The sequence below is a fragment of the Euleptes europaea genome, chromosome 1 (genome assembly GCF_029931775.1).
Source record: "Euleptes europaea isolate rEulEur1 chromosome 1, rEulEur1.hap1, whole genome shotgun sequence".
NCBI lineage: Eukaryota > Metazoa > Chordata > Lepidosauria > Squamata > Sphaerodactylidae > Euleptes > Euleptes europaea.
Window position 1 is genome coordinate 148,701,386 of NC_079312.1, and position 27,990 is coordinate 148,729,375.

General features: G+C 40.9%; 2 protein-coding genes across 5 annotated transcripts in view; one reads left to right on the forward strand and one right to left on the reverse strand.

The window, feature by feature from the left end:
* Window positions 1-4,215, reverse strand: part of FAM186A (family with sequence similarity 186 member A) — a 59,034-nt gene extending 54,819 nt beyond the window's left edge. The window contains exon 1 of the mRNA XM_056848954.1: window positions 4,041-4,215. Within this exon, the coding sequence (XP_056704932.1) occupies window positions 4,041-4,215 (175 nt within the window). The remainder of the gene's footprint in view (window positions 1-4,040) is intronic.
* Window positions 4,216-4,485: 270 nt separating this feature from the next.
* LARP4 (La ribonucleoprotein 4) overlaps window positions 4,486-27,990 on the forward strand; it is a 53,935-nt gene continuing 30,430 nt past the window's right edge. The window contains exons 1-8 of one of the 4 annotated variants that reach the window (XM_056855889.1): window positions 4,486-4,544; window positions 10,872-10,977; window positions 13,073-13,220; window positions 22,547-22,699; window positions 24,675-24,750; window positions 25,578-25,714; window positions 26,405-26,508; window positions 27,622-27,732. In XM_056855889.1, the coding sequence (XP_056711867.1) occupies window positions 10,897-10,977; window positions 13,073-13,220; window positions 22,547-22,699; window positions 24,675-24,750; window positions 25,578-25,714; window positions 26,405-26,508; window positions 27,622-27,732 (810 nt within the window). In that variant the 5' untranslated portion in view covers window positions 4,486-4,544; window positions 10,872-10,896. The remainder of the gene's footprint in view (window positions 4,545-10,871; window positions 10,978-13,072; window positions 13,221-22,546; window positions 22,700-24,674; window positions 24,751-25,577; window positions 25,715-26,404; window positions 26,509-27,621; window positions 27,733-27,990) is intronic. The other 3 variants (XM_056855897.1, XM_056855904.1, XM_056855913.1) reach the window with 3 other exon arrangements.

The following is a 27,990-nucleotide window of genomic DNA, read 5'->3' on the forward strand; positions in this document are numbered from 1 at the left end:
CCCTTCCTTGATCTCATGGAGAGTAGTAATCCTTACCTCCAGGCTCAGAACTTTGTCCTTTTAGGAGCCCTATCAACTTACACTTTTGACAAGTCCATCTTGCCCTCAGGGTGGAAAACAAACATGGCACACTCTCTGCAGGTGACTGGGAATGGTGAGCATTCATCATCACCTTCCAAGTGGACTCCCTCACCATAGAAATATCTTGGTGTGTTGATCTAACTTGAAACTTACAAACCTTACCAAAAGTCTACCTAATCCAAAAGGGGTAACAAGCACAACAATGTAAAAACTTCTTAACTACTTATAGGGTACCCAGGCCCAATCCCTAGGGCAAGAGCCCTTGAGCTCTTGCCTTTTGGCTCACGCCAAAGGCTCATGCCTATGGCGAGGTGGAGCCTTGCAATTCAAAGGCTTACAGCCCCCACATCTCAACAGCAGAGGGCAGGGCCAGCAATCAACCCCAGGCAAACAGGCCCTCCTCACTCAACAAAAAACTAGACAAAAAACACACACAGAACCAATGAAAAACTCCTCTCCAGCAGGCTCCAAGCACCCCCTCTCCCTCACACACTGTCCTCTCACACAGCAACTTCAGTTAATGCTCCCCAGCAATTTAGGAAAGGCATAACTGACACTCACCTCACAAGCAGCTCTGTCCCCTGCTCCTTCTCCCAGCCCAGCTGAGTAAGCTCTGCCTCTGGCAAGGAGGAGCCTTGGAATTCAAAGGCTCACAGCCCCCACCTTTCAACATCAGAGGGTGGGGCCAGCAATCAACCACAGGCAAATAGGCCCTCCTCACTTAGCAACAAATCTGCCAGCAGCTCCGTCCCCTGCTCCTTCTCCCAGCCCAGCTGAGTAAGCTCTGCCTCTGGCAAGGAGGAGCCTTGGAATTCAAAGGCTCACAGCCCCCACCTTTCAACATCAGAGGGTGGGGCCAGCAATCAACCACAGGCAAATAGGCCCTCCTCACTTAGCAACAAATCTGCCAGCAGCTCCGTCCCCTGCTCCTTCTTCCAGCCCAGCTGTGTCCTTACAGCGACGTGGGTCCTTATGGGGACTCCTTTAAGAGCACACATACAACGTTTGCTCTGCCAGCTGCACTGGCTCAAGACTGAGTACTGGATCAGGTTCAAGGTTTTGGTACTTATCTTTAAAGCCTTAAACAGTCTGAGACCATTGTATCTGTGGGACTACCTCTCTTGGTACACCCCTGAGAGCATTGCACTCAGCTGAAAATAACTTGCTGGTAGTCCCTTGCCCCAGCCTTGGGGAACGCTCTGTCGAATGAGACCTGTTTCCTGCAGGACCTAGCTCAGTTCCACAGGGCATGCAAGGCAGAGATGTTCTGCCATGCATATAGCTGAGGACAGTTACATGGATTGTTGGCCTCCTTTTTTCCCCTCCCTGCTTTCCCTTCCCATCTTGTCCTTTTATTTTTTTCACCTGTCTCCACCCTGTTGGTGTTGCCTTTTCCTGGCCCTGTACTGGTGGGCCTCCTGGAGGTATTGGCTTCTCTGACTCCATCTTGTCCAACCTCCTTTGTGAGGATGCTGCTGCATCTTGTTTGTGGGCTTCCTAGAGGTACCTGGTTGGCCATTGTGTAAATAGACTGCTGAACTTGATGGGCCTTGGTCTGATCCAGCATGACTTTTCTTATGAGGACATTTCATAGGAGCCAGTTATTAATTTGATGCCATCTTTGTTTAAGCTGGGCTTTGTTTTAGGCTTTATTGTATATTTTAATAGTGATATTCATATATATTTACACGGCATCATATTTTTACATTGTATTCATATGTTGGAAGCCACCCTCTATGGGCAAGCGTGGTGTCCATTATTCCCTATGGGCAAGCAAGGTCCCCATTATTCTCTATGGGCAATCATGCATTCTCTATTGGTCTCCATTATTCCGTATGGGCAAGCGTGGTCTCTATTATTCCCTATGGGTAAGCAAGGTCTCCATTATTCCCTATGGACAAGTGTGCTCTCCATTATTTTTCTATGGCCAAAGGTGCTTTCCATTATTCCCTATGGGCAAGCATGCATTCTCTATTGGTCATTATTCCATATGGGCAAGTGTGGTTTCCATTACTCCCTAAGGGCAAGAGTGATCTCCATTATTCCCTATGGACAAGTGTGCTCGCCATTATTTTCCTATGGCAAAAGGTGCTTTCCATTATTCCCTATGGGTAAACATGGTGTTCATTATTCCCTATGGGTAAGCAAGGTCTCCATTATTGCCTATGGACAAGTGTGCTCTCCATTATTTTCCTATGGCAAAAGGTGCTTTCCATTATTCCCTATGGGTAAACATGGTGTTCATTATTCCCTATGGGCAAGCAAGGTCTCCATTATTCCCTATGGGCAATCATGCATTCTCTATTGGCAATCATGTATTGTCCATGGGCAATCAATGTCCTTAGTTTTAGTGTTCTGCATCAGATACACGAAAACTATCCCCAACTCTTCTTCCAAAGGTGGTGATATGATGCAGACTTACTTCAGAGAAAGCCTAGGGTTGCCAGGTCCCTCTTCGCCACCGGCAGGAATTTTTTTGGGGCGGAGCCTGAGGAGGGCAGGGTTTGGGGAGGGTCTTCAATGCCAAAGTGGCCGTTTTCTCCAGGTGAACTGATCTCTATCAGCTGGAGATCAGTTGTACTAGCAGGAGATCTTCTGCTATTACCTGGAGGTTTAGTTTAGACAATCTCAACAAACACAATACCTGTGCTGATAATAACGTAGTTGTAAAAAAAGCAGCACGAGGGCTCACAACAAATTTTTTGTTTCAAAGTTCTATATGATATTCAATGATAAACCAAACGTCATTACTGCATGTAAAATTACAATTTAGTAACAGAACCAAGGTAAGTATTTCTCTCATACACTTTAACAAGCCAAGGAATAAAAAATTAATTAACAGAACCAAGGTAAGTATTACTCTCATACACCTTGACAACTTAATGAGTAAATCAGTCCGTCATATAAGTGATAGTAAAGTAAAATAGTCTTAAGGACCACCAACTTGTGGTTTATGTGCAAATCTCCATTCCACAACGATTCTTTGTGAAGAGCCAAGAAGAGCCAAGACGATACCTCCGGCTAGGTATTCGTTTCGCGTAAGCGTTGATATGTAATAATTTAATAATTTAATTAATAATTTAATTACTAATATAATCATCACTAAATAATGTTATCATTTTAACTAGAAAGTGCTAACAAAATCAAAACTGAAAATCAACTGAAGAAGCTTACGCGAAACGAATACCTAGCCGGAGGTATCGTCTTGGCTCTTCTTGGCTCTTCACAAAGAATCGTTGTGGAATGGAGATTTGCACATAAACCACAAGTTGGTGGTCCTTAAGACTATTTTACTTTACTATCACTTATATGACTGACTGATTTACTCATTAAGTTGTCAAGGTGTATGAGAGTAATACTTACCTTGGTTCTGTTAATTAATTTTTTATTCCTTGGCTTGTTAAAGTGTATGAGAGAAATACTTACCTTGGTTCTGTTACTAAATTGTAATTTTACATGCAGTAATGACGTTTGGTTTATCATTGAATATCATATAGAACTTTGAAACAAAAAATTTGTTGTGAGCCCTCGTGCTGCTTTTTTTACAATTACCTGGAGGTTGGCAACCCTGAGAAAGCCCCAATGAACATTTTAGGTCCCAGTAAAGATGCAAAAGGTAAATGCTTAAAGAATAGCTGGATTCTACTCCAGTAGCACCTTAAGAGACCAACAAGATTTTGGGGTATAAGCTTTTGCGAGTCAAAACTCCCTTTATCAGATAACTCGTCTCTGACCAACACGGCTACCATCAGAAACTGGCCAAAGCAAGAGACACTCATGTCTTGTAAAACAAGCAGTCTCACGCTCCCTTCCCAATTCTTTCTCCTGTGCCCAGAAGAAATGAGCTCTGATTCGCGAAAGCTCGCGGCTAGAACAGGTGTTGTAAGTCCCTGAAGTGCCGCTGGTGTTCTGTTCGGTTCTTCAAACGACAGTCACCCACAGCCTGCCCCCTCCTTCACGGAATGGTCCTTTCCGAGTGTCGCGATCGGACACCGCCCCCTCCTTCAAGGAATGGTCCGTCCCCCGCCCGCAACTGCTAGCGCCGCCGCCATTAGCCCCGGCCGGTTGGGGCCGGCTTTTCTCTGCCACACGCTTTCCGAGGCTAGTCAGCGTGCTCGTGGCCCGGAAGCGCATCTACGGCTTGCCCCGGAAGAGGAGGAGGGTTGGACCAAGGGGGCTTGTCCCTGGTGGCGGACGGTGCAATAGTAGCGGCGGCAGGAGAGAGGCCGGAGGGGGGAGGAGGGGGAGGAGGGGGAGGAGGGGGAGGAGGAGGAGGAAGAACGGAGGGGCGGAGCCTCAGTGTCCTCGCGCGGCTGGAGTGAAGTCGGGCGTTCGCTGCTGGCTGGGGGAGGAGAAGGAGGTCCCCGGGGGGGGGGGGGGAGACCCTGCCGGGGTTGGGTCACTCGGGAGGGTCACAGTCGCGGGTGGGAGGCTGGCGAGAGAAGATGCTGCTCTTCGTGGAGGTAAGGGAGCGAGGGGGGGGAGGGGTTGAGCCACGTGACTGCTCTGGCGGCGCGCGCTGGGTGAAGGGGGGGGATGGGACTGACACAGCAAATCCACTGGGATGAAATTATTTCTCCCCCCCCCCCCCGCTTAAATGGAAACTTTCATGGTGGGGCGCAGGGAGAGGCGTTTGCCGGCTGGAGCGGCTTGAGGGCGACGCGATCACGCGGCCGTCTGGGCGGGTAATGTGGCGGCTGAGGGGTGCGGGGGACGGGGGTCAGTGGTGAGGGAGGCCGCCCCACAAGGGGGGTGGGCTGGGCTGGCTGGCTGGCTGGCTGGCTCCGTGTGGCCACCAAGGGCAGCCAGTCTCCGTCGAGTCCTTCCTTGTGAGGCTCGGGTGCGCGTGTGGGTGACGGGAAGCCTCGGGCCCTGGCAGCGTGCGTTGCGATGGGGAAAGCGAGCCGGGCCTAGGGGACCTGGTGGAGGGGCTGCGTTAAAAAGCGTTTTATGTGAGTAGCCGTGTGTCTGGTAAGTTTCCGTCTGTGTGCACTTTTGCCGTGCCGGGGAAGCGAGGTGAAGAGAGGCCTTGAAATACTGCAATGACCTTTTGCCAAAGTTGCTCTGGTGGCTGCTGCGTGGAACAAGGCCGGACACGTGTGAAGGTTACACACCGACTGAGGCCCGCGCTGGGGAGGAAGGAAATCACTCCAACCATTTTATACCATCGTGTCTTCCCCTTTCCTTCTTCTCTCTCTCTCCCCCCACCCCCAGTCAGGGAGAACTCTTCTCCCTCTTGCGATTTAAACCACACGTTAAATAAATTCAAGATAATCAGCTGACTGACTGGCTTTCTTTTTCTTTCCTAGCTAATGCTTTGGGTAGATTCCAGAGTATTGTTCTTATTGTAGAAATGTCAAGCTAACAAAGTAAGCAACTTGGAACTGGTTTAATTGTGCTGATAAAGACAACACACTTATAACCAAGACAAGTGTAATTTCTGCATTCTAAGTTATTTGTGACACTGAATACTCCTGTTTTCTTGTCTTGTTCAGAGGTTTTACTGAAGGGGATTATTGCAGTAATGTTAATTGTTCAAACTGAACAAAACATTGTAAAATACAATATGTCTGTAAACTAACATATGGCAGAGCTTTCATGCTCTGTAAAGTCAAAATTTTAAATAACTTTTTAGGTGAACTTTGATTATGGTTCCTATATGTTTTTCTGGTCAAAATATAAACAGGGTACTTAAATTAGAAGAACATATGTTACATTGTATAATTATTTCTTTGAGTTTCCAATCAGACTTTTGCCTGTTCCTTTGGAAATATGTCCCAGTGGATTTGCTAAGTGTGCATAGGCTCGCAATTATTAAAATTGCACCCTCATAATCTAAAATAGTATATGGGAAGGAACAAATGTCTCTTTAAAAGTTGATGGCCTGGCTAAATTGATGTCGTTGGGACCTACTTTTATGCTGTGTAACAATGTATCTTTTGTGTTATACTGCTAGGACTTTTATTATCACTATTTAGTAGCAGGGCAGTTATCATGGCCAGCTTGTGCATCAATGCAGCCTTTTATTGATTCACTTTTGTCAGTTTTACTTCATTTGATATTTTGCAAAGCATCGGAAAGTATGTGAAGTTTACCTTAGTGTTCTCATTATTAGGTGGAGTTATGTGGCAGATACACATACATGATTTGAAGAATAGGGACTAATTAAAGTTACTATGATCTGAAGTGAATCACAACAATGAAGTAGTACTCTTAGCAATAAAGTAATGTTATTATGTTCAATGACAATAAGGCTGGAGCAACAAGCTATAATGAAAGGGAGTGAGGAGTCTGAGAGGTGGAACTTTATTCTTGTTTAAATTCTTCTGTTGGAAAAATAGTGTGCTTGTCTGTCATGAGTCATTTATTAATATTAAAATTCTTTTGCAAGTCTACAAATTGCAAGAATACAGTGCAATCCTATGAAGAGTTAACAGCAGTCAGAACCCATCTGTTTCAGTTGGTTTACATTGGAGTAACACTGCAAGGGATTGTACTGTTAACATGTTATAACTTTTTTCTGGAGCAGTGCAAGGTGGATACAATAAACATGTGGCCAGGGTTTAAAGCCAGTTCTGATGGGCATTTGTTGGGAGAAAAGCTGCTGGAAATAGCAGGTCAATTCCAAATGTGTGCAATTGACGCATTATTCAGTAGAGCTCTCTGGATTATAATTTTGTGAGAAATTGCCTGGTCACAGGTATGTTCATAAATCAGTAGATTGTTCTATTGCACTGAACCATTTCGTACCATATCTCTGTTGTACTGGAAATAGCTTAGTTGAATGTACACTGATGAAAGTGGTGATTTGGACAGGCTAATTTGGAGTCTGGTGGCACAACCTGAATTACAGCAACATGGCTATCAGGTTTTTGTTTTGTTTTGTTAAAGAAGTATTAGATTTTTGCTGAACAGATGTTTAAAGAAACAAGGACACTCTTGTTATTCAAATTTCAAATACCTTTATTGGCATAGTACAATCAGCAGTATGACAGTCTTGTTATAGCTATGGTCATAGTGCCCTGCAATAGCCTGTATTCCTCTTAGTAGAACCTGGGCAAAGTCACAAGTTAGGACTAGATTGCTGTAGATAAAGTACACATTGAACCTATTATGTACATTTAAAGAAATGTATAGTCCTCCCTATAATACCATGGAATAGGGAAACACATGGCTTCCAAACTAAAGTCTGTGGTTTCCTTTATTGAGTTAATCCATGAGATGGGTTGACTCATTAAATGAAGCCATGGCCTTCAGTTTGCAAGACCTAATCAAGGCTGTTAATGATAGGATGTTTTGGAGGTCATTAATTCATAGGTTCGTGGTAAGTCAGAAGCAACCTGACAGCACATAAAACACACACATTTGATAGGGTGCCCTTTGGAACATATCGCAAAATTAAAAGATAATCCTATGCCGGTAACAGCCATTTTGTTTGATGGAAGTAGCTTCCACACAGTTACTTAATGCCTTCTTCACAGTGGCAATTAATGTGAAGGTTTTTTTTTAAGAGGTGTGTAACATTAAATCTTTGTGTGCAGAAAGCTAAACCTTCGTATTTCATTTTATGCCCTCCTCTTACTCTATGGTGCCCATAAACAGCTTTCGGATGGTTCCTGGGTGGTCTGTCACTCAGGGCCAGATCCTCTTATTTTCCGCCAATTGATTTTATTGTATGCCATAGTTAACCTGACACTGAACAGAGTTGGCCTTGACAGGCTAGCAATGTTAATTTGATCTTTCACTGATCATGATTATATATGGCTTTTCCTTCAAGAGCACAGAAAACACTTGAGGTTATTTATGTACTTTATTCAAAACATTTTAATCATATTTTCCCCACTCAAATAGATTTCCACAGTGACTCATAACAAGTAATTAAAACAGTAATATTGTTTAACCTTCCTTCTTAATGAAGGGGTCCTCCAAACACGTCTGTCAACTTTGATTCAGTGTCCACCATCAGTAGCTTTACTTAACAAAATCACATTTTAATCACAAGGTGTATTAGCTTGTGCAGGGGTTTTGTGATGCTATTTTTTTCTGCCACACCTGTTGGTTTGGCTAGTTTGTTTGGAATAGTAGCAGACAGATTGGCATTGTGGATACTGGTTCAGTATGTGTGGTTCCAGAAGCTTCCCCCAAAAGCATCTTTTAAGTGCAGCAATGTCCATTATTGTTCCATTGGCCAGGTGGCAAGCAAACCATTGGCATGGGTGAGCTGAAGTAGGAAAGTGGTAGTAAACACATTACATTTTATTTAGATCATACTAATGTTGTCAGGGTCTCCCCCTGAAAGTGATTTTGATCATGTTTGAGGTGTAATTCTCAACAGGCTGCTTATTATAAGGGAGAGATTTTTGGATGATACCTTGTAATTAGAATGACATTCAAACCATTCTCCTGGATGTTCCTTTTGTGGAATCATCTGTCCTGGGACATGTTCTTGATTAATGTAGTCTCATAAGGTGAGATCTGGTCACTTTACAAAAGAGGACTAATGCATTTAATGTTCTGCTTATTAATACCTTATTCTTATTAATAAATTCTCACAAGCAGCACAAGTATGGCTGAAAGATTTGAGGATTATGTTAGTATTGAGCATTGCTTTGTATCTGTAGCAGTGTTAAAGTAGAGATAATTATTGTAACTTGTCAAACTCTGTAAAATGAAAGGTTCTGCTATAAGACCATTTTTAAAAAGGTTTTTATTGAATGACAGCTTTGTGCAACGCATTCTATGACTTTCATCCAGAGCTGCTGAACACTGTTTCATGTAAGACTTCACTGGTTAAAACTGAAGCACAACTGGGCAACAACCAGTTACGATTTTCAGATTTACACAGGATTTTCACAGGTGGGAATTGGCTTTGCAGCCAAAACAAGAAGTTGATGTAAACATACTTGATTTAATAAAACTATTTTTTGCCTTTCCTCTCTGGGTATTGTTGGTATTGAGAAACTATACCTGGTTGAATCCCCCCAAATGGCATCATGGCAGTCTTTCCCCACATTTGCTTTAGAAACTTTGCATTAAACAAAGCGACTATGTTTGAAGTTCTTATAGCTGGCAGTCTCTTTCAGTTGCGAAATTTTATGCCCCTGTTACTGATTTTTGCAGCTGATCAGATGTACTCTAGTTTTTATATTTTAGTAATCTGCTCAAAACTAATAAGAAGTGGTATGAGGTAGAGAGAGATAACTGGTATGAGGTAGAGAGAGAGATAACCACAGATACTTACTAGGCTGCCTGGGCTTGCTTGTACCTTGGGGAAGGTTTATATTAGATTTGTTCACTGTAATAGGAATAGGTTTATTCTGAATAATACTAAACCCCAAAAGGCTTACCTTTTTCCTTGTGAAAATATTGCTGGTATTGCTAGCCCTAGGGATTTAATTATGTTTTGATTCTAAAAAAATACAAGATGAGATTTTTGGATTCACACTTCAAAATATATGATGTGCAGTAAGCCAGTATTGTTGTAAGAGTTAAAGCTGTCCAGTTTTAATCTCTTAGCATGTTCCTCTTTAGGATATCCCTGGCCATTAACGATGAACACAATACGTCTGCAGAAACTATTGGGCAGAATGTGTAAAACATTCAGAAGTAAAATGCTACTACATCTCTATCCTATTAACATAAGTGCAGCGATTTCCCCTCTGAGCAAACGTTGTTCTTGGGTTTAAAAAGTATACGCAGTATTCGCTGCAGCTACGAAAGTACAAACAAAAGATGTCAGTCCTCTGAAAGACTAGGGCAGGTCACAAAAATGGAAAAAATAGAATGTACTTCACTAATTTGCTGTAAGATCTGAATGATAGTTTCTGGGCAAACTGGAGTTGGTTTCTTCCTCACCTGGTTCTTGGAGAAGAAACAAACTCCAGTTTGGCAAGATGCCCTAATGTGGGGCAGAAAATTTTCCAAACCAGATTTATCCATGGAAAAGAACAAACCCCAGTGCTTGTACGTAATATATCTGCTTTATTTTGATAATGTTATTTAATTTTGAAGGGGAAATTTCCCAAATAAAAATTTCCCAGAAAACTCACATTAATATTTGGATTCCACTGCAAACTGCCATTTGATTGAAGCTTTCCAAATCAAGAAGCTTTCAATTGTGTTTCAAAAGTGAGTGGAGGGACGTTTGTGAGCATGCCAAGCTGCATATGTGCCTTTTATGAACAAACAGCCTTGTTGGGATATCTGAATACAACCAGATTATCATTAGCAATGCCTGATAAATGTAGGGTTGTGGAGAAGTGAAAACCTTAAAAAGACATAGTGGGAGGGAATAGTAAACACAGATAAAGCAGTGAATAAATGTGCTCCATACCCAGTTGTAGGGCTGCTTGAGAATACAGATGAAAAAGGTGGACTGGTTGCCATTCTGGTATTACAGAGTGGTTTTTGGCAGGTCAGTTATCCTGTTAATATATCTTTTAGTTAATTGCTTCTCCCCGTTTCTTATGGCAGAACTAGGACAGCAAATTCTTCCCCCAGAAGTTCTGTAAGGGAAATCTGTGGTGTTACTTCACATGTTCCTCTGTATTGCTGTTATGGGACAATGTTGCCTTGATTCTGAAGATACTGTGCAGTTTTATAATGCCTGATAAAGCTTATGGGGAGAAACTGGTTTGTAACTGTAGCAGAATTTGAATGCTTTAGAAGAAATGCTGCAGATGGTTAGCTGACCATATGAAACTATACTAATGTTTAGATCTTAGTGGGGGCAGAAGTATATGCGGCCAGATTACTTCCTTATGTCTTATTTTTTTCTGTTCTATGGACAGGGTATGGTACTAAAGCCACTCCTTGATGCTAGAGAGACTCCAGAAGGCTAAACTCTGGAAATTCTGCTTCATTATTCTCTGGCCTCTGCTCCTCTGTGGCAAGATGGTCAGTGCTTGTTCAGTATTATTACACTGTCCTAATAAAAGGCTTGTATTTATTGCTGTGGGTGTACTTCTGTTGTTCAGAGAAATCTTTATTTGAGAGAATAGGTTCTTAGATTTTTCACAGGACTGTGAAAATGTCTCAAGAACCAAGGTCCAATTCTTATATTCCAGCAGCAGATGTTTAGATATGCAAGCAATTGGGTGCTTGGGAACTCTTTTAATAATAAATAATATTTGCAGGTTCCTAACCTGAGTGGTAGAATAGTTTATTGGTAAAGTCACAAAAGTTGGAAAACTGCAAGTGAAATCTTTAGGTTCCCATACAGCCTTCCTCAAGTTATTTGTGTTCATTGATATTGCCCCATATAACATGTCTGCAGGGTAATCTGTGTTTAATTTTTCATTGGTGTGTTCAATGAATCCTGTTAAAAGGGAAAGCTTACTTGTCCAGAACTTGACATTATTTCATCAGGTGACTGAACAGGGCTGGCATTTATGTGTTTATTTAGAAATATGTCTTCGCTCAGCCTCCTTGACAGGTGGTAGCTGTGGAAAATAAACTTCTAGCATCCTCAAAACATGTACAATTGTCCCTTTTTATATATGTAGTTTTTCCCATTTTAAAGAGTTTAGATCAGATTTCTGGTGATATTGTGATATATGACATCAATGTCAAGGCATCTTTGCATATCATGGCTTAATTCAAATGCTGACTTGGAGGTACTACTACTGAAACGAAAAGCAGTCTTAGAGATGCTGCAGAAATTGCTAACTTCTGTGGGTTTCAGGTTTGTTCTGTTAAGTTGATTATTAGGATCATTTACCACTTCTGCAGTTTCTCCTGAAAAACTGAGAACCTGGCTAAACCTTTGAAAAGCTTTAGCCTCAACCATATGCTATCTTAGCACATTGGAGTGGATTCTGAAACAGGCCAACTGCATAAGGATGAGTAAAACTTTTACAGAAATTCAGAAAACATTCCAGATAACATCTTTGCCTGTTTTTGCCCATCTCCAAACAATGTATTTCACAAACCTCAAGATACTTCAAAAGTCCTTGATACAAGCTGCAATGAAAACTAGCATGGAAATTGATAATGTGGGGATTGGGAGTGATAGCGTTAAGAAATGTGGCTGCTTCCATTACTAAGGAGAAAAGCATTCTGTCTGTACATTTTATCCAAATGCTAGTTCATCACAATTTGTAGCAAGTGCTTATTCTTGCAAAGTTCCAAAAAGCAGACTTCCTCCAAAATATAGTTAGTAGTAGAATCTTAATAGGAGTTAAATCTGCTAGTATACCTTGTCAAGCTGCTTTCCTTATTTATAGGAGCATCATGCTGTTGCAATAGCTGATTGTTTTTATATGATTTCTTTTGTAATTGAGAGAGGAGCAGTACTTCAAATAGAGATATTTCAGAAGGACAGCACTGAATCTTTTTTGCTTTCACCTAATAACAAACACGGCAAAAGCGTTTTATTCAGCACCTGAATATCTGGGACACTCAGTTAACTGGCATCACCAGGAGGGCAAGCTACTTCCACCCACTTCCATATCCCTGCACCTTCAAGTGTGCATGTGTCGTCACACAGACACACACACACACACGGTCCAGCTAGCCAGCTGCTTGATGCCTTTGGCTGTTGCTAGGCTTCTGAAAGCCTGTCATCTTTGGGTATCTTCTTCCCTCTCAGCCTGATTTGAGCTGTTGGGTGGCATCTCTGCCCAAGGACTCATGGGTTGCTAGATACTTGCTCCCTTGGACAACTCCATGGCTAGGGGGAAGAGGAAGGTTCCTGACATGGCTAGGGGGAAGAGGAAGGTTCCATGGTATTCCCAGTGGGGTAGGGTTTGGTTGTTGTGGCTTCTTTGGAGCAGGAGGTAGGGCAGAGTAATAAGCTTAAGTATCTGGCACATTTGGTTAATTAGCAAAACCACATTACCCATGAATGCCAGTTGACGAAACATTTATCATAGACAAAAACTGGCTGTCAATCTGAATTGTAGAGAGGAGGTGTTCTCCAGTAGTTCAGCAGTAGAAGTTTTCTGAAATGTTCTTAAATCTTAGTTTGCTAATACACCTTCTGTTTCCTCAGCAGGTAACATCGAAAGGGGCCAGCTTAAATCCTAATGCAAAAGTATGGCAGGAAGGCATGCAGGGAAACTCAGAAGTTGCCCCGGGAACTAATAGCACTGAGCATTCATGGCAAGAGGCAGCAGCTGTGCCAGGAAGTTGTACAGAGGGTAAGACGTCAAGACTGTACTTTGAAATGTTAACAGTGGCTTAATCCCTTGTTTAGTTAGGACTGTGGATTCCAGCAACTGAATGCTGATAGTAAGTAGCAATGAACAAATATATAAGGTAATAGGCAGCTTCAGAAGGTAGAAAGGTAGGGTAGGAGAACCAGTATGGTGTAGTGGTTAAGAGCGGTGGTTTGAAGCGGTGGATTCTGATCTGGAGAAGCGGGTTTGATTCCCTACTCCTCCACATGAGTGGTGGAGGCTAATCTGGTGAACTGGATTTGTTTCCCCACTCCTACACACGAAGCCAGCTGGGTGATCTTGGGCAAGTTACAGCTCTGTTAGAGCTCTCCACCTACCTCACAGTGTGTCTGTTGTGGGGAGAAGGGAAGGTGATTGTAAGCCGGTTTGAGTCTCCTTTAAGTGGTAGAGAAAGTCGTCATATAAAAACCAACTCTTCTAGGTAGAAAGGGAGGGTTCTGATTCTGAGTTACTGTAGATATACAGGCAGGGCCCTGGCGGTCTTGAATGGGAGGTGTTTTATATTGCTTCTTGCTAAAGGTACAAAGGCCCAATGATGACCAGGTATCGCGCTAAGAGGGAAACAAGTTGCTAAATTTGCAGAAATGAATACTTGCTCAGTTTCTTCCTTTTTTTGTTCTTGTTTTCTTTTTCTCACCTTTTGTCTTGAGCTTTTTCTCACCATTTCTGCACTTTAGTGAACACTTGACCCTGTGACCAAAAAGATTATGAGATCTGAGGGCCATTTGCAACCGAAGTAGTCTGTTGAATTGTTCTTCAGATAATGATACTTTGTAAATAATGCATTGGCTAGAAGATATTGACACAAAGATGTTGGCAGAGAACTCTTAAGAGAAGAAAAATTCTTTTCCTGCTACTGATGATGCTGGTGGATTTAAGGGGTACAAATAAATTAGCTGCTTTTGGGGAAAATGGCATGCGTTCTGAAAGGTACATCTAGGAGCTAGTTATATTAAACTCAACAGGTTAATTATTTCTGATTATATGTTATACTTTAAAATATAAAAGAAAACTATTCTGTCTTAGAATAGATGTCATGTTGAAGCTAATGGTTACTGTTTCTGTGTACATAAAGAGAATCCAAGACAATGAGCATTTAAATCTTGCACAGGTTAATGTTTCTTGGGCTAAAAATTTACATCTTACAATCTCTCAATGAATGTAATAGCATTACTGATATAACACAAAGGACTATTTTTGAAGTTTTTCATATTCTTTGCAGTCCCCAAGAACAATGGGAATTGGAGAGCAATGTTGGATCTGAAGCTCCTAGGCATTCGATAGAAGAGCTTCACAATGGAACAATTTTGGCATAAAGAGACACACTTGTGCCAATTCACTGAGCTTACTGTTTTCTCTGGCTTTCATGCCAAAAGTCTTCATCAGGTTCATATGCTGCCTTATTTCCGGTCTCTTACCTTGATGACCTGCTACTGAGATCTATCCAGCAGATACTTGATGAGAGGTAGTGGTGGTGGCCCAGTGCTTGAGAAGTTAAAGAACCTGATCAACAAACAGAAAAGCTCCATACTTCTAACTCAGTGCTTACAACCCTTTGGGTTGTATATGCATGCATGTGCATGTAATAGGCAAGGTGTGGGAAATTTCTGAGTGCAAAAAGAGGTTGGTGAGATAAGCGGCATAAGTGTTTCTGATTCATCTGCAGGGTTCTTGATGCCTTCTGTCAGTTTTGGGGGTGACACCATGCCAAGAAGTTAAAATGAGGACTTCTATTTTATCAGAATGGCATCACCTGGAGGCACGTAATCTGGATCCTAATCTTGTTCCATTGGAGACAGTCTAGTTGGTGATTGTCCAAGAGATGTTTTTTCAAGCCTCATCTTAACATGCAAATCACTAGGGATGCCTGTGGGAAATCTGTTTACGATCATGCAAACTGGGATGAGGAAAGTCATAGCTACAACTGACTTAAGTTAATGATCTTCAGGCTAGCCTTGCTTTTTCCATACTTTGAAAGACATGCGCCTTTAACAGGACTGGCAGTGTGACAAGAAAAGCATGTGTCTACTGCCAGGGTGGTACAATACCAGGAGTCCTTCAATGAGAAGCAGTACTTCTGTTGCAATGAACATACCTTTACTCCCCAACCTGAGAATACAGGGGTTCAACAATGCCCAAGTGGACTGGCTCACTCAACAATACCTGTCACAAAGGGAATGGACATAGAAGCCAGAGCTTGACCAGCAGATGCATACTGATTTAAATCTTCACAATGGGATATTTTTGCCTTCCTGCATACTCATCAGTCAAATGTTTTTGAATGTGGTACTTGTGCTTATGTGCAGAAATAGTTTTTCTTGAAGTCACCATGCCTTCTGGATCTAATGCATACCATCCCTCCTATTTAAATTTGGATTCTTTAGAGGAGGGTGTCCAAATGATTCTATCTCCCTGTTATACTATCTCTGCACTTCAGCACCATCATAACCTTCCAACATTTGTGTGGAGGAAATCATATGATAGTCTTGGAGGCTTGATATGACGTGTACTCCTAATGTAAACAGAAGCAGAGCAGTGCGTCAGTGCAAGCACTCTGCTCAGACTAGCAGCTGTTCTAGCAAGTTCTCTGGAGCTAGTAGAAGTTACTCTGTTTCTTAAGGGGTATACCCTCTGGTGATCGTAGATTTTCTGCCCTCATGGTTTCATGTGGTCTTACTAACTTTTACACATCTGGTTGAACTGCCAGGGCAGTGTTCTACCATCTCTACCAACCCTGGCAACTGGTTCCATACATGTCCTGCACCAACCTAGCCACAGTGATCCACACAATGGTAACCTCCAGATTAGATTATTGAAATTTGCTTAATGCAGGGCTAACCCTGAACATGATCTGGAAACTCCCAACTGGTCCAGAATGCAGTGGCCTGGGTCCTTAGGGGGGCCCCATGGAAGGCACATATAACACCTGTACTGGCTCCAGGTCAAGTACCAGATCAGGTTCAAGGTGTTGGTATTGACCTTTAATGCCTTAAATGGTCTGGGACCGTTGTATCTCCAGTACCGCCTCTCCCATTATGCCCCCCAAAGAACATTGCACTCTGCAAATAACAATCTCCTGGTGATCCCTGGCCCAAAACCTATCTGGCTGTCCTCAGCCAGGGCCAGGGCTTCTTTGGCCTTGGCCCCTGCCTGGTGGAACACTCTGTCAAATGAGAGCAGGGCGTTGCAAGACCTAGCTCAGTTCCGCAAGCCTTCAAGAGGGAGATGTTTCGCCAGGCTTATGGTTGAGAACAGCAACGGTTTTCTTAGCTTGCCTCTTTTTGCCCCTCCTCCCCCTCTTCCTCTCCCCTTTTTCTTGTTTTCCCTTACACCTCTCTCCCCTCTTTTCCGTTTTCCCTGCTTGTTTTTTCCTAACCCTCTTATGCCCATCCTTTAACACCTTGTGACTCCCCATGCTTGGGTCCACATGGTTTCTATGAACTTGGAAATGACACCATCAGCCATGATCAGGGTGCCATAATTGTTTATTGATAATTTAATGTTTTAATTATTTATATTATATTTATTATTTTAATTGTAATTCTATGTTGTCAGCCGTCCTGAGCCTGGCTTTGGTCAGGAGTTCAGGATAAAAATATAATGAATAAATAAATTAAATAAACTTGTCTGGGTTGTGTCATTAATTAAAGATGACTTAAAATTCTTTTCCATGTTGTGGCGGCCTCTTGATATAATCTCTGAACTGGAGGCACTATCTGTCTGCCTAGGGCTCAGCACATTCTGTAAGGAAGACCTTGTTCTGAGGACAGCCCTGACCTTCATGCTGAAGATGAACTCAGTCCTTCAGGTTCTCAGGAATGATCTTGACCACCTTTATGTTTGAAGCAACAGCACCCATGAGAGATGTCACAGAACTTCTTGAACCTGCTAATTACTGGCGGATCTATTTTCATGGAATCTTTTGTTCAGAAAATTATGTGCTTTGTTTATGTTGTACCCAACTATTAGGCGGAGGAGGATTTCCAAATTAACATTAAGTAGATGGTTCTGGGAATCCATACTCAAACCTCAAACAATGAAATTCCATCACAGCATATTAAGTCCACAGTGTCACTATGCATGGCTTTCATCATAAATGCATCTGGGGACATGTAAAGCTGCAACATGAGCATAATTTCCAACACCTGTGTCAGACATTACGAAACAAGCACCATTGCCTTGGCTGAGGCTTGCATACCCAGGTTGCTACAATAAATTGTGTAATCTATTATTCATCAGCCAATCCCACTGTGGATAGGGCACAGTTCTTTTAAACATCCTATCAATCAGGATCCTCTTCTCTGAATATTCTGCTGTTAAGTCCTCGGCAACTGTTCTAATGTGTTTTCATTTTTAGTTGTGGGGTTTAAAAATGCTCTTATTACCAAGTTTAGAATCCAGTTACAGGGGGAAAGTTTGGATTTTGAAGGACATTAAAGCTATTTATATAGAGATTTCTTTTTAATGGGTTAGATGTTGGTAGCCAAATAGTTGCTTGGGGTTGTATTTTAGAAATCTAGAGGGTGATCAGAACATTGACAGTGAGTGACAGGGACAGTTTAGACTCCGAAGGTAAGGGTCAGCAATATGGTTGTTCCAGAAAAATTGGAAAATTTTCAAATGCCCTAAAAAGTATCTGATTTAGGATCCTTATTATAATTATTTTTTTAGAAAAAATTTAGAATATTTTTTTTAGAAAAATTAAAACACACTGTGTTAATTTTGTCCTAATTTATTTATTTTGTTAATATTTTTGACTTATATCCCCCCCCCTTCTCAATAGCAGCAAGTTTTTGAACTGGAGTCTTCGATAAGGAAGAAAATAAAACAAGCATAGTTTCAATGTTTGAATAAATTCACAGGTTTATGTGGAAATGATTTTTATTGGAACACCACTTCTAAACATTTAAAGACAATATAGCATGTATGTTGCTGAGATTTAAGAGAAAAACCAAAGGCATCAAAAACTGCTGACATACTCATTTTAGCGCGCCCAGGGTATGCTATGCTTGGGGTGTGGTTATCCCCTTATATTTAAACAGAATTAAATTATCTTCCATGGAAGTTTCTTGGGCATTTCAGTTTCATTGTTACTCTTCATAACATAATTCCAGCTGCCAAGCTTGCCTTGGTTTTTTTATTAGCAATGTCGTCCATTATGTTTATGAAACAATAAATCTTTAGAAATATAGTTTTTCTATGGAAAAATAAAGCACTGGAATATGTTCTGCCCCACGTCTCTGCTAAGGGTTTGCTATACCTGGATATGAGGACCCCCAGGGTCGTTACAAATATTGCCTGCTTCACTTTATTTTGTTGTTAAAATATTTGGGCACCCTTAAGCAATATCAAGTGTTAAATCTGCACTGGCAAAACTGTGGATAAACAGTGGGGTGTAGACTGTCACGTGGTATAATCTTTCTCCCCACACCTTCTGGAGCTTGAGTTCCTGCCACCCTCTGTAACTAGTTAAATCCTGGTTAAGTAAGTCTATTTTGCCTTAAATCTGGAGAGGGCATTTGCCCTCTAGAAAAGGTAAGGGGTGTGGTGGATTTAGATTTGTACATTTTCAAAACGCCATTGTGAAAGTTAAACTACAGGTTGACTCAGGTTAGTTGAATTGTTCACCAAGTCCCCCCAGTTAGCTTGTGTGATCAACTGTGAGGCTAGGATTAAGAAACTATGAGTCAGTCTTTTTGAATTATGAGCATATGGCAGTCATTTTGAAAGCTTTAAAAAATTCTGGATTCTTAAGATTCCAGCTGTTTGTCCACAAATGAGTGTTTGAAATTACTTTTAAAGGTAAGCATACTTTTCCAGGGTTTTGAGCACCTGCAGCTGATCTAGAGTCCAATAGGGGTGTGTGTTAGAGGAGGTCGTAGGGGAAAGAAAAGGAGGGAGACACTCCTACACATAAGATCATTTTATTCTAGAGGAAATTTAGTGGATGATACATTTTTTCAGCATATTCAGTTGCATTCTTTTTTAATTCTGTGAGTGCATAATATTATTGGTACTGTTATGTATTAATATGCTATGAGCCGCCCCGAGCCCAGCGTTGCTGGGGGGGGGGGGAAGGTAAAAAGGTAAAAGTCCCCTGTGCAAGCACCAGATCATTCCTGACCCATGGGGTGATGTCACATCCTGACATTTTCTAGGCAGACTTTGTTTACGGGGTGGTTTGCCAGTGCCTTCCCCAGTCATCTTCCCTTTACCCCCAGCAAGCTGGGTCCTCATTTGACTGACCTCAGAAGGATGGAAGGCTGAGTCAACCTTGAGCCGGCTACCTGAAACCAACTTCCGTTGGGATTGAACTCAGGTTGTGAGCAGAGCTTTTGACTGCAGTACTTCAGTTTAACACTCTGCACCATGGGGCAAGCAGGATATAAATTAAAAAATTAACGTAATTTATAGTGTGTCTAATTTGTGTGTTTACTCTTGAGATTTTTAATTCTGTGTCTTCAGTTATGCAAATTTAATTGTGTGCCTTGCAATTGTGTGCATATTTTAATCTCTAAATTGTGCATTTAAAAATTGTGTGCCTTTATTTAATCTGGGCATTTTTTAACCTTGTTAATTGCACAACAATCTAATGTTGCATTGTTAGCCACCTTGAGTCTGAGGAGATGATGTAGGATAGAAATGTTTTAAATACAAATTAAATTGTTAAGAGGTTTGATTTGAGTGCCTGTCAGGTCTCCCACACTTAAAGTTGTGAGGTATGTAGAACTGCAGGGATAAATCCAGTTCCTGGAAAGAGCTTTCTCTGCTACATGTAATTTATCTACTTTGGAGGGAAAGGCTAGGATGCTTTTATTGGCTGCTCTTATTTTTGCTTTTGTGGTTCTATTTGCTGTCAGACAAAATACCTTTTGGAGCAGTTGTTTTAGGTTCATCTATGATTTTAACAGTTTCAAGCATTCAAACTCTAATTTTCTGGGAGAATATAAAAAGTTTTGCACTCTTCAATTGCACCTTGCTGTGTTTTTTAAAATTTTCTATTGCTAACTGTTGTAATTGAGAGGCCAGTACACAGTACTGAGATTTCCTCTTCCCCGTTTTTCCAGATCTGCGAACAGCTGTGTAAGTAATTTGGAAATTTGGTATGAGAGCTGTTCAAAGGAAAACTGCTGGTACTTATATAGTATTTTTTTCTTGTGTTTCCCTTTTAAAAAGCACTCGTGATAATACTAAAGCTGCTTTTTTATGCTGTAATAAATTCAGGTAACTGGTTTGGAGTTCTGTGGGGGCAGCTGCTAAAAAAAGCATCTCTCCAAACAGATATGTACACGGTGATTCTGCATGTGCATCTCTCTGGATTGTTTTGTATAGCATGGATAGTTGTTGACATGGGTATCTGCTGATTTTAGCATTCTGACTTTGGTAAACTGGTTTCTTAGTTTTTTGGCAATTTTATTGCAGCTTCGTTTATGAGGCACTAAATTCTTCTTACTGTTAGAGTACCTTAGGATTTATGCATTAATCAGTATCTAGTAAGCATAATGGAATCTATCTGAGGTTAGATATTTATCATAAGAATATACAGTATCTTTTTAGCATTGCTTCTCATGTTGGTAATATATTCACCTGTGTGCACCTGGAAACTTGCTAATGCCCTGGGTGTTATGGTATGAAAAGACTGAGCGGTTTCCCAAAGACATTTATAACTGAAGGCAGTGCTGGAGCTTTGAACATTTTGTGTACACAGTTTCTTGCTTGTACTTTTCATAGAGAAAAACCTTGCCTCACTTGGGTCACCCATAGCATTTCCATCCACAGAATTTGATTTTCTTGCCTTTCCCCTCCCACTGCAATCCAAAATAGTGCTCCTGAGGGACAAGGGACCCCCAGGATCAGCATGGGGGGGACAAGACATTGCCATTCGCAAATCAAAATCCTCCTGTCGGTGAAATGCTTGGGTAGCTCAAACTATGACAAATAGGTTTTGTGTATATGTGAGGCTACTCTAAAATCTTTGTTGTAACTTCAGATCTAGACAGTTTACTTTATTGAATTCATAATAAGCTTAAAAGTCATTAAAAGTGTGAACAGATATTATCTCAGTAGCTGCCAACCTCCCTTTGCTCTTTGTAACCAAAGCATTATTTTTCATACAACCTAGTGAACTCTTGTTAATTTAAAGCAAAACAAAAATCCAAAAGCTATTCTATACTCTGCAGTGGTTAGTTTCACTAATTTTTTTCTTGTAATTTTAAAATTTGGGTTTGACTCATTGATAGTGCTTAATAGAAATATCATGAAGAAATTTAATATTAGACTCACAAGAAAGGCACTGGGGATTACCAGATAAATAGAGGCTGAAATGAAAGTTAGTGTTCATTTCCTTAGAGGCTCCATGGTAGAGCATCTGCTTGGCGTGCAGAAGATCCCAGGTTCAATCCCTGGCATCTCCAGTTAAAGGGACTAGGCAAGTAGGTGATGTGAATGACCTCTTCCTGAGACCCTGGAGAGACGCTGCCAGTCTGAGTAGACAATACTGACTTTGATGGACTGAGGGTCTGATTCAGTATAAGGCAGCTTCATGTGTTCTCAATATAGCAAGGCCTAACAAACCTTTCCTTGTCAACCTTGATTGTAATAGTTAATGTTTTCTGTCAATTGAGGATAAGTCATCTAGTTGGGTTTATTAGTAATCTTGTGCAAATAATGTGATTGTTTTATAAACTCCATCAGATTATGTGTGGAAACCAAAACATACCTCTGCAAAGGAGCAAAAATGTTGTGCACTTGTTTGTGGTAAACAAGCCACTAATCTTATGTTAAAATGGAAATGCTAGAACAGAGATATGTAAGTTTTGCACATCATAGGATCCTCATCATAGAAGAGAAAATGAAGTATTAAAACTGGATTTATTTTCAATGTTGGTAATTCGCAAAGATGAACCCTTTTTAGAGGTCAGAATTCTTATTAGGCCAAGAATTCTACTATTAATTGAAGTGTGTTGTGTAACCTAGATAGTAGTTCAAAGCTGTCTGTATATTTTTTAAAAAGCCATGTAATGCATAAATGCATATTGAGTAACATGCTTTGAGTCCGTGGGGTAGGAAATATGTAAAAATCTATGCTTGTGGTTATAACCGCTGTTGTAAATCCAAACTTAAGATAACTGAACTGGGTGGATGGAGAGAGACATAATGGGTAAACAAACAGCCTTGTCATACTTTACTTGGTTACAGTCAGCATAATGAGGCATTGCTTGTTAGTATGAAAGGATATACCTTTTCAGTGTTTGCAACCTGTTTTTTGTTGATTACATTTGTGCTAGGTAATACTGAAGTTGCAGACGATGGTTCTAAGCAGTATGAAGCAATGTATTCATCTTGTGAACCATCAAACAGTTCCAATGTTGAGGAATCCGTAGCTAATGGAATGGTCTTGGCACCAGAGGATCTTGGCTACCAACTCTATGAAGTTCCTGGTGAGATCTAGCCTACACTGTGACAGCTTCAGTATTAAAAATTCCGGAGGCAATGTACATGTTTGTGCTGGATGTTCAAGTTACGCTTTATCCTTTAGGTCTATAAGTCCCGCATTTCACATCTTATCTTCCCCCATTCCAATTCCAGCTATTTATTTATTAAAGTCTTTTTAAAAACCAAGCTCATTATTTTGGGAATTATCAAGAAAACTACTAAAAGCTGGTTTCCTTTCACATACATGCTTCTAGGGTCCAGCAGTAAGCCTTTTCCTTGCATGTCCAGTAGAACTGATAAAGAGCAGCTTGGAGATAGCACACAGGCATACATTTTGAAAGTGTGATCAAAGCACAGTTAACAGTGAAACAATGTCTTAGGGAACCTAGAAAGGAAGCACTAAGTATCTAAGGTTCTAAGGGAGATTTTCTAAATGGACGTGAATTGTGGTTAATTTCCTGATTAGTGTCCTACAATATTGTATGTCCCTGTGATGGTGACCTTGCTGACTTTCTTAGGTTGCTTTCTCTACTTTTTCTTTCGAGGGAGGGGGGAGCTGCATCTGTAAAATTAGAGAGGAGAAATAGTATGCCAAGACTTGCCCCTTTGTTTTCATTATTTTAAAAAGGATCTGAAAGTATAAGTGGGCCCTTACATTCAAACTATTCATGTACTGCATACTATTGTATGCTAATAGCTACCTTCCTTTGAGCCTCATAAAGGTAAAGGTCCCCTGTGCAAGCACCGGGTCATTCCTGACCCATGGGGTGACGTCACATCCCGACGTTTACTAGGCAGACTTTGTTTGCGGGGTGGTTTGCCAGTGCCTTCCCCAGTCATCTTCCCTTTACCCCCAGCAAACTGGGTACTCATGTTACCGACCTCGGAAGGATGGAAGGCTGAGTCGACCTTGAGCCGGCTACCTGAAACCAACTTCCGTTGGGATTGAACTCAGGTCATGAGCAGAGTTTGGACTGCAATACTGCAGCTTACCACTCTGCGCCACGGGGCTCCTTTGAGCCTCATAGTCCTTATATATTTCCACCTCCTTTTTCAGTGCCACCTTAAAACCCACCACTTTAGCAGAGCTTTTCCAGGATCACTATATCCCCTCTCTGTAGGGTACAATGTTAGTAATTTTGTTACTTTTCTGGTTCATAGTCTGAGCTGTGAGTTGGTTGTCTTAGGTTCACTGTTATCGTTGGACAATCCAATCTTCTCTTCAGCCCCTTGCCACTAATATGGTATACACTCAGCATATCCATGGTCAAGGCCCACATGAGGAGAGACAGCAGCAGCTTCCCATCCTATGCATGTTTGCTGAATTCACATGTAGGCTTTCTTCCTGTGATGCAGAGTAATTGTGCCCCCCATCATGGGCATGGGGCTATGTGTATACAGCTTGACTGTGCATAGGTGTTGTTTCTACATGCAGTAGGAATGGAACTAGCTCACCCATGCCACTTTGTGTGTGTTGGCCCTGTTCATGAATGCACTATATGATTATCATGATATACAGTTTTCCTTTCTTGCGGATAATGAGGCATGCCTTTTAGGTGTAATATTCAGTATGAAATAAACTCATTTTATGTCAGGCTTGTAAACATCAAGGAAGAGTCCCCCCCCCCCCCATTACCAGCAATTCTGTAAATCAGAAGAGAGTGGGTTATTTTCTCTCTTTCCAGGTTTTTGGTATGTATAAAAGGATTTACATTGATATATGAGGGCAGTTGGACTATGAATTATCAACATTATTTGCAAGCCTGGAATAAGCTTTGAAATCTGTATTTGTCAGATTTGGAGGAGTTCTAAACTGATAACAAATTATTTATTGGTAAAGCAATCTAGAAGTCTATTTCATCGTGCTCCATGATCTTATCAAACTTGTGTATTACTGTGTTGATTGGGGAGGAAGTGGTCGGCTCAGTTGTAGTCATATTTTGAATGTATTGGTAATAGAAACATGATTATCTTTCTCAGGTGAAGGCAGCCCTATAATTTCTCCAGAAGACCTGAAAGAATGTTTGAAGAAACAACTAGAGTTCTGCTTCTCACGGTATAGTACTGCTTATTCATTTGGCACCTTGAGCAACATCTGTTTTGTTTTTATATAGCTGCTCAACTTGCTGTAAGGGTTTTGTGTAAGGGATCATGTTCAATCCAAAAGTCTAGCACAAAATGTATTCCACTAATTTCTGATACCGACAAATGGTGATAGAAGTGGATTGGCACTCTGTTTCCTGGCTCTGTCACGACTTCAGAAGGAAACTGGTATCATAGGGATGTATCCTGTGATCTGGCAATAGGAGGTGCTCATAATTTCCAATATTTCAGTCTCCTAGCAGCCATTTCTGACCCTAGGGAAGCTTATTCCTGGGTTTGTGGGACCTGCATGGAGAGAGAGCCAAAAAGGTAGGGAGGCTGCCCCGGGGACGAGGAGGGGGGAAATAACCGCTCCCGCCTGCCTTTTGCAGGAGTAGAACTCTAGTGATGAAAAAAGGAAGCAATTTTGCCTCCCAACCCATGTGGGTATCATCCTGCAATCCCAAGTATAAATTTGTCTGGCTGGGGTCAGAAATACATGCCAGAAGGAAGGGAAAGTAAGGAAGATCAGCAATGGATGTATGGTCCTCATGATGTCCTTGTGCTGTATCCAATCTCTGTGCTTGGCCCCAGGAAGTTCAATATGCTGTAGCACAGTCAAAATAACAAAACACGTGATTCTTAATATTTAGGGTACAGTCCTAAAAGTGTGTGAAATTGCTGCTTCTCATAATACTATTGGTTTCACCATGTGTAGAATTTCTTCAAGTGTATAATTGCTTGAGAATGTTCTTTATAGTCTGAAAGTTCTCTGAGTTGCTTTTGTTCGTTTACTCCTAGTGAGAATCTATCCAAGGATCTTTACTTGATGTCTCAAATGGACAGTGATCAATTTATTCCAATATGGACAATCGCCAACATGGAAGGAATTAAGAAACTGACAACCAATGTGAATCTTATTGTGGAAGTACTGAGATGTGCGTCTAAATCTTTTCAGTAGCTATACAGATGTAATTGCTTTAGTGTGTAGTCGTCATCTCTGTTTTATGTGAATCAAACCTTTGTATAGTTCTGAAGCTCTTGATCGTACAGAAAGTAGTTTCTTGTTTAGTCAAATGAACCATATAAACTTGACATTAAATCTGCATTAGTGTTTTAACTGCTTTCCCTCAGATTAGGGTATTGAAAAATATCCCTTTTTTACTAGTAGAGTTTTTTTTACATTATTTTGCTATTTTGTACCTTGAAACAATGAATGCATGCCCATATCAGAATAATTTGGTAAAACATCTTAGAATTTTTTTTTAAGTCCTCTGTGCCCTTGAAACGAAATTAGGTGCTATGTTGGGTTTCAACTTGATTTGTTCCATTTCTTAAGCAGACTTGTCCATTTTGAGCTCTTTCTTATTGAAATGGGACACCCATTCACTTCTGCAATAGATGTGTTTTAGAAATTACACACCAGTGGGTGTGTCTGGAGCAATACCTTTGTTGGTTACAGTTGCCACTCATTTAATCTGTTTTACCAGAACTAGAGAGGTTAACATGAGAATGAGTAGAAGTTAAACAGAATTGGTCAGAAGGGATGTGTTGTGTGTTGTTCGTCTTAGTATTGTATCTATTCCCAGCAACTAAAACATTATCCTTTGCATTTAAAAAAAAATTAGCTTCTCCTATGGTCCAAGTAGATGAACGAGGAGAAAAAGTTAGGCCAAACCACAAAAGATGCATAGTGATTCTCCGTGAGATTCCTGAAACAACACCCATAGAGGTAAAGACGCATCCTGAAGCTTGCTGTAAATTTGGTCACTTGAAGAGGATCCTTATGTTGCATGAAAATCATCAAGATATGAAATGATTGATCATGTATCAGAATTAAAGCTATGTTTTAAAATGTGATGGTAACATTATTGTGTTAGTGTTAATGTATCAATTGAATAGAGGCTTTTGGAGAGCTGGCCGCACCAGTTTTTAATTCATTCAAGACACATATATGTCCTACATCACATAGTAGTGTGAGCAGAGTGGCATTCATAGAACCACACTTAACAGTCTTTCTACTTCAACTTCTTGTGGTTATGGGGGTCAGACCTCCAGAATGATGAGAGGAGGGCAGTGGGAAATACATTGGAAAAGGGGAATTGGTGAGAATTACCTCTCCATTTTCCACTAGTGAAATGCGCCTTGCCAGAAGAAAACATGGTTAAGATCTAAGCTGTTATGTGTATTATAGTTGTTTGCATACCTTTTGTTTGTCTTAATAATCCAGTTTCATCCAAGGAGACATAAACATATTTAGCAATGATATTTTCACATTTAAAAAAAGAATCTATCCCCATCATGTATTTAAGGAATTATTCATACAATGGTTTTTTTTACAAAGAAATGATAAGCTAATTTGGCTAGTTGTTAAGATGGCATTTTGGTAATACCTTGTTAGCTGTGAATATGGAATTATCTTGGAGCAATCTTTCTCTGCTTTCCAGGAGGATAGTTTGGTTTAGTTTATCACATAGTGGCACTGATGTAAGATAAAATATGCTAGTATTATCTCATTTGGAAGTAATGTGAAGTTTCTCAACTGGACTGTTATTTACTGAGTTGGGAGATAAATGATCTGCTATCACGAACATAGGAAATGGATGTGTCTAATTCAGCTTTCCTACAGGAAAAGAGATTAAATGTAAAAATAATGATAAATGTACTCACAGTAATGTGTGTATAAACTCATGCACTCATTCTCTCTTGTTTTGGACCCAAATATTAAAATGGGAGGCATTTGTATTGATAGAAAATGTCAGAGGTGATTGGAAATTTAGGGTTTGGATTCCTGGTTTATTTACAGCAATTGTTCACTAAAATAGTCTTCATATTTTTGCTCCAGGAAGTGAAGGCACTGTTTAAAAATGAAAGCTGCCCCAAAGTGATAAGTTGTGAGTTTGCTCATAACAACAGCTGGTACATTACATTCCAGTCAGATACTGATGCACAGCAGGTAAGAGTATAATATGGTGTTCTGCATTTTACAGTGCTTTCATTTTATGCTGTTTATTTTCAGGACCTCATAGGATAGGATCTAAAATAACTGTAGGTGAGGTTCTATGAGCAGCATGGTTCTCCCCTCCACTCTGTTTTGCAGCCCTTCACACCACCTTGGAAAGCTGCTCCTGAGTCCTGAAGGAACCTTGGGAACAGACTGGGATGCAATGTGAAGGACTATGTTGTGAAAGGCAATCCATGGAAATCAGTGTCT